At 28.9% G+C, this 7145-nt stretch overlaps 1 protein-coding gene across 2 annotated transcripts; it reads left to right on the top strand.

Annotated features, from left to right (window-relative positions):
* The first annotated feature begins 1835 nt into the window (after positions 1–1835).
* Positions 1836–3445, top strand: LOC107058393 (blue copper protein-like). 2 transcript variants are annotated; one of them, XM_015304051.1, is made up of 3 exons: positions 1836–2098; positions 2995–3103; positions 3267–3445. In XM_015304051.1, exons 1-3 carry the CDS (start codon positions 1924–1926, stop codon positions 3361–3363), a joined length of 381 nt encoding a protein of 126 aa, XP_015159537.1. In that variant the 5' UTR covers positions 1836–1923; the 3' UTR covers positions 3364–3445. The 2 variants fall into 2 exon arrangements, with proteins under 2 accessions (XP_015159537.1, XP_015159536.1); XM_015304050.1 differs by lacking the exon at positions 2995–3103 and having other exon boundaries at positions 3158–3445.
* The last annotated feature ends 3700 nt before the right edge of the window (positions 3446–7145 follow it).

Below are 7145 nucleotides of genomic sequence, written 5' to 3'. Positions count from 1 at the left end.
ATCCATTAGGTGTAAATCCTAGAATTTGGGGCGTAAGCTCCGAGCATAAAAACGTAAGTCCTGAGCGTAAAAATATACGCCCCGAGCGTTTTTAATTTTTTAAATCTTTTTTGCTTTAAATCACATTTTTTTATTATTGGCATAATGATATTTCTCAAATAGTAATTATAATACTTTTTTTCTCCATTATTGATTATTAATACCTATCTCAAATAAAATCATAATATTTTTTCTATATATTATAGTTTATTTTTAAATTTTTTTTGTAAAATCACTGCAAGTTCCACTTTTGCTTATTTTCTAAGTAAGAAAATTATAAAATTGTAGATTCATGAGACTTACGCCCCTGCCTTTTAAAACACTGGTCTGTATCTAATTAAAAATTTGACAAAAATAAAATAATATAAAAACAAAGAAGTGCCGGATCCGTATATGACCAATTTCCTTAATTACCACACTACGAGAAATACGGCAAGATCCAAAATATTGTCATTAACTTGTCACATGCCTTGATTTGCTTAGGAAATTAAATGTCATTTTAGATTATTATCACATCAATTTATACCTGAAAAGAATACTTCTTGGGCTAATCTTTTAAAATAAATTTATTTTTAAAAATATGTTTTTTTTTAAAAAATTCTTAGCAAAAAACCGTTTCAACTACTTTTCAAAATCATTTATTTTTCGTCAAAGGCTTAATCAAATATCATTTTTTAAAATAAGTATTTTTAACGTCTTGAAAACTTAGCCAAACAGCCTATAAGATCCTGTCTTATATTTTTTTCACCATAAATTTTTTTTATTAAATAAGGAAACTTCCTCAATGCTACACTCAACTTATCATATCATATATATGGATATATAACAAGATCCAAAATTTCCGGAAATTCTATCTATTTCTTTTTTGGTTGTTCTATTAATTATTATTATTTTAAGTATAATTTACTTATTCAATTTGGTTGTAAATCTCAGATTCTAAGTCCTTATTAATTAATTCCTGTCGAGGAAGAGTGGAAGACCAGCATGTACCAAAGCTGGACATCTAGTGCGTGGACACAATTTAATATGGGGTTCCAACGTTGGAAGAGAGAATTGAAATGAGTTCTGCCCTGTAATAATTTAAGGAAATGAATATTGTACTTAATTACCCAACTCTAAAAATTAACTCAAGAGAAGATGATTGTCAAGACATATAACGAGATCATCTATTGTTCTTTCATTAGTTTTAGTACTTGTTTCTATAACGTTCCTGAGAAAAGGCGTGATGACAACAAGTTATAGATAAAGACTAGTAAACTTCTGGGCTGATAAGCTTTTAAAAAAAAGTGCACGTAACACAGGTTATATAAGCTAGTGGTTAAAAAGTGAAGCGCTACCTATCTAAGACAAAACACAATTATTGACATGATATGTGCTCTTTTAAGCTAGATGATAACATAGGTCAAAGGACAAATTCATGAGATCCATTACACATCATAGGGTTAAAAAAAGTCATGTATACGTGTCAAAAAAGTAAAATAAGTATAATTATATAATATATTTCAAATCAAAGTAAATGATATGGGTTGTCACATAAAATTTTCAACTCGAAACTCAGATCATAACGTTCAAATTTTAAAATCCACCTATGCATGTGTTTGCTTTCGCGAATATGCTCATGCTACAATCTTGCTGTCTATAGCCAGTTCATAATTTGAAGCCAATTTAGTATTATTTTCGTGCATAGAGTTGATCAATAAACAAACATTTATTTTAGAAATATACAACTTGGATTCTTCAACATCACTATAAAAACAAACCTTAATTGATATGTTTATACTTGCCTTAACCTATTTGTTATCTCTATTCTAATATTTCAATCTTCTTTTGTTAGAAAAAAGGAAATTAAACAGAAAGAGCTCTAGCAACATAGTGAAATATTAAATGGCCATTTCAATAGGAAAATTAGTATTTGTGTGCATTTTCTTGATTTTGTGTGTTGAAATGCCAAGAAGTTTAGCAAATGAGTATGTTGTGGGTGACAAAAGAGGTTGGAGTCCGGGGGTTGATTATCATCCATGGGCTTATGGCAAAAGCTTTCGTGTTGGAGATGTTCTCCGTAAGTACTGTTTCAATTTACGTGACACTTTCATTTTTATTAGTTTTAAAAGAAGAAAATGAATATCTATTTTTTTTTACTTTTAAGGTTCACTAGGCATGTTTAGATAATATTTTTTTTTTAGGTTTAGGAAAATTATTTTCATGAAAAACTTTTTCCGCTCTGATTAACCTTATTCGTCATTTAGAGATGTTCTAGTGATAAATTCTATAAGAATGGGACGAAGACATTTGTTTCACAGTTTAATACTCTTTAAAAGTTAGAAAATATTTTAAATTAATTACATCCTGAGAGAAATACATAAGTGGTGAAAGTTAATTTTTTCCTTTTAATAATTTTTTTTTTTCTTAAAAAGAAATATTGGTGTTTGTTCGATAGAAAATATAACTTATTTTCTTTTTCATCGTAAACATACCTTAATGATAGTATGATTTTGTAACCTCAAAATATCACGTAGTTTCAAAGTCTTTCTTTCTTAAATTAAGTCAACACTGTTATGTAGGGGAGTAGTTACTTAAACTCTTCAAGCAAGATTGTATTATTTGTCACATAGCAATCTATTTCTTATTTTACCCCAGTGAGATGATTTATAGTTATACAATTGATTTCATCACATTTTTTAAACATCTTTTTATTTTTTAAACTACATATTCAATCAAAATCGCCACTTAAATTAAAGCAAAGAGAATAAATTTACTGAATTTGTCATGAAATTTTATTCACAAAGAAAAGAGTCAGGGGTGGAGCTATAAAGCTTTGGTTACAAGTTCACCAAACTCGGTAATTTTGATTAATTAAATCCTGTATTTGTCTTAAAATATTTATTAAACTTGTACAAATTATAAATAAAATAATTTCAAATTCATAAATTTTAAATCATGACTCTGTATCGACATATTTCTTCTGTGCCCCAAAAGTGATAGATGTGGCCTCAGTGGATATTTCAAGCTATGCACTTTGTGATAGTAATATCAAAACTTTCTACAAGGATAATAGTGGCCAAACATCAACAAATAATTTCAAATTCATAAATTTTAAATCTTGACTCTGTATCGACAGATTTCTTCTATGCCCCAAAAGTGATAGATGTGGCCTCAGTGGATATTTCAAGCTATGCACTTTGTGATAGTAATATCAAAACTTTCTACAAGGATAATAGTGGCCAAACATCAATTACTCTTGACAAATCTGGGCCATACTATTTCATCTCTACAAGCAAACAAGGGTGTTTTGAAGGTCTCAAGCTAGAGTTGCATGTTATTTGAAAATTATGTGAGGAATTTAATTTGTTATTTTTTATGAGTTATCAATTCTTTTACGTACTTGTAATAAAGTTTTTGCTAATAACATGAATGTTCTACCTATTAGTTAGAGCTAATTTTTCTTTTGTGAACTCTAGATATGTTCGGATTGAGGTAATTAATAGGGAAAAAGGTTTGAAATATATTCGAACTTTGACCGAAATTGTTGTAACAATACCAACCTTTGGAAAGGACCTTTTACCCCCTACACTATTTAATATAGTGTATTTTAAAGGTATGTATGTGCACACGTGGACATCATAAATATTGCATCATTATAAATAGTAATGTGTCCACGTGAGCACATATATACCTTTAAAATACAATATTAAATAGTGCAGGGGTAAAAGGTCATCTATAAAGTTTGGTATCGTAACAACAATTTCGGCCAAAGTTGGAGATTTTTCAGACCATTTTCCCTAATTAATACAGAGTCATGTGGAAGCTAATAATTATCAATAGTTAACGACGGTGAACAAAAAACAAAGAGAAGTATACTAAAATATGCATCATAATAAATTAGCAAAATGGTCTAATGAACTTTATACTTGTCTGAGTTTGTATTATGTATCCATCTACTTAACTCTTTACTTAACTAAACCATTAAACTCAGTAGAACACAATATATCAAACCCCTCTCACCATTGACCAAACTTATGTGATATTAAGATGACTGAGTTGGTGAGAGTGTGTGACTACACGTGTGTAAAGACAAGCAAATAGCATATTTAAGTTAAAAAAGATATGAAAAATATATATATCTAAATTAGGGCAAAACTTTGCGGGGGTCATATTGACAATATAACCCCTCTCAGAGATGTTGGTTTTCAGTAGTTGAGAGCACAAATGGACAGTAGGGTCTAGATTAAATTTAATGACTAATATTTTATTGGTTAAAACAAGTTCTAATAGCTATTTTTCTTTTTTAAATCATAATTTGAAATCTCAAATTCTTCGAAAAATAGGATTTTACATTTTAAGTTGTGATTCCTATTTTCTTAAATATAAAACATGACCTATATATTTATACTTCTAAAAAGCACCGTCATTTTAAATTTTGTAAGAAATATTTATGTTTGACGTGTAGAGATTGTCTATACAATATGGAAGGATGATATTAAAGAAGAGCTGATTAGCACTATTGTTGATTTTTTGAACAAGTAATTTTTTTGTAAAATTATATGTATTTGAGAGTTTATAATAGATGCATGTAATCACAAACATTTATTTATAAAATGAAAAAATGTGATTTATTAATGCGACGGCTTAGAATATTTCAATACCTTATTTATGAATCACGGTTTTCTCATTTGGTAAATTTATACTAGAGTTGAGAAACTAATTTTGATAGTTCTCATAAATTATGAAGTTTTGATATTTATTACAAAATTACAATTTATGAAATCCAAATCACATGTCCAATTAAAATTTCAAAATTACATCAAACCTAATTTATGATCATGTCCAAACAAGCCCTTAATCATTTGCTACCTCTCCATTCTTTTACCCTTTCTTCAGCAACTAAAGCCTGCAGCAAGTAGAAAAATGAAGGTAGTAAGCTCTGTTTGGTATCTATTAAGTTATTTTTGTTAAAATATCCGTTAAGTTTTTTCTGTGATATAAATATTTATATTGGGGAATTTTGATAGCTCAGTTGATTGACTACCTGAACTCTCACCTTGTTAGTGAGGGTTCGATTCCCTATCTTATAATTCCATCTCCATTTCTCCTTCTGCTACCCCCAATTTAAAAACAAAAAAATTATATTTAGTCTATTTGGTCAACTTCTTTTTTTAATGACCGTGGTGTTCGAGTATGCTTTCGTGCACTTTGACTAATTTCACAGAATACCTGCCACCTGCTGCCACCAATAGTTACTAGGTAACTCTGTCCACCAAAGTTAAGACAGATGAGAAAAATCACTAGTGTTTTTTGTCACCACTGATTGGTCAACTTTTTCAAAATTAGCTTATTTTAAAATAGTATTTTTGTGAGAAATAATTTGTTTTTGACTAATCAAAGCTAAAAAAAAATGCTTTTGAGCAATATATAATAAGTACTTGGCCAAACATTTTTTAAAAATGATTCTAATATATTTTCTACAAAGTGTTTTTCAAAAAATTACTTTATTTAGCTTCTAAATAATAGTTCTTGTTATTTCCTCGAAACACTTATTTATTTTTTTCTAAAAAGTTTAGTCAAAATACCTTACTTTTAAAAAATAAGCATTTATTGTCAGAGGAAAAAAAAAGACTTTTGACCTCCCAAAGACAAGCTCACAGACCCTGCCACCCCTGAACCCTCATTCGCCATCTTATTTCATTCGTTGTTATAGTGTTTTGCTAGATAACATATAAAGTGTTTTGGAATAATATTTTCTTACTTACTTATCAAATACTAGAAAATAGGTAAGAAATTCACTTGTTTTCCAAAAAATATTTTCTAGAAAAACATTTTCCTTCATATCAAACATATCCATATTGCAATTTCTTTTCGAAACATATTGAGAAAAAATAAAAATATATTGAATATGTAATACATTACCTCTTTTTTCCAATTAGTTTTGAAAATCATGAGAATAAGAATACTTGTTTGAAGTATGGTTCCTAACAACATTCCAATCCACATGCCCTGCAATTTTTATAGTTTACAAACCAAAAGAAAGTTGAAGAATAATGAGATTGGAGAAATCATAGTACAATATAATTTCCAACATTGTTTTGTACTTTTTTTTTAATTTTAATTTATATGACACGTTTTTCTTTTAATCTGTCTTTTTAAAAAAAAAACTCTCTTCAATCCATAAGAAATAAGGTTCTGACATTTTCTCTATGCTTCAAAATGAATGAATTTTTCAAAATCCAAGAATGTCTTAATTATTTATTTCCAAAACTTTTTTCTTTAATGTGTTTTACAACTCTAAATCTAGTTTTAAGAAGATACAAAAGGACAATATGGATAAATTATCCTTTAATTGATATTATTAACTAATTTTCTTAATAGGTGTGCACACCTCAAAAATTCATGTATTTTAAAATGGAGGCACTACTAAAAAATTGCTAAAAAACGAAGGAAATAAAAGCGATGCCATTAGCCACACTGTCTGTCACTTTTTAATTAAAATACATTTTTTAAAAGCGACGGACCTCATCGCTTAGTCCGTCGCTTTTTTTCGCGGATTTTTGCGCCAAATATATATATAATGAATAATTAATTATTTTATATAGATAGCGACGCAGTCCGTCGCTTTTTATTAAAAATAATTATTTATTAATTTAAAAAAAGCTACGCCGTCCATCGCTTTTTATTAATTTTAATTGTTTAATTATTTTTTAAATAAGTGACGCACAACATCTTTATGTCCGTCTCTTCTTGGTCAAAATATCTGGTCAAATATTTTAAGAAAGCGACGGACAATGTCTCTTATTCCATCGCTTTTTGGTCAAAATGTTGGTCAAACTTTTTTTTTAAAAAGCGACGGACATAGAGACGTTGTCCGTCGCTTTCTTTAAAATATCTGCACTAGCAGACGCGATTTTCCCCATTTCTCCATCTCTTTTCTCTTCCTTCTCTCTTCCTCTCTCTCGACGTTGACACCGACGCTGCCCGTCGCCGCTGCCCACCGCCGACCCCGACCCACTGCCCTTCTCCTTTAATTCTTAGGGTTTCATAATATTATTTTTAATTTCTTTCAATTTGAGTATTGAATTTGTTAATTAGTGTATTGTAATTAGTTTTTTTATTGA

The sequence above is a fragment of the Solanum tuberosum genome, unplaced genomic scaffold, assembly GCF_000226075.1.
Source record: "Solanum tuberosum cultivar DM 1-3 516 R44 unplaced genomic scaffold, SolTub_3.0 scf00510, whole genome shotgun sequence".
In the NCBI taxonomy this organism is placed as follows: domain Eukaryota; kingdom Viridiplantae; phylum Streptophyta; class Magnoliopsida; order Solanales; family Solanaceae; genus Solanum; species Solanum tuberosum.
This window is presented reverse-complemented; position numbering and strand designations above follow the sequence as displayed.

Bases quoted from the DNA above. Each gene is read 5' to 3' on its own strand.
- LOC107058393 (XM_015304050.1), top strand. From the start codon at position 1,924: ATGGCCATTTCAATAGGAAAATTAGTATTTGTGTGCATTTTCTTGATT. The intron at 2,099-3,157 runs GTAAGTACTGTT...CTGTATCGACAG, and splicing joins TCGTGTTGGAGATGTTCTCC to ATTTCTTCTATGCCCCAAAA.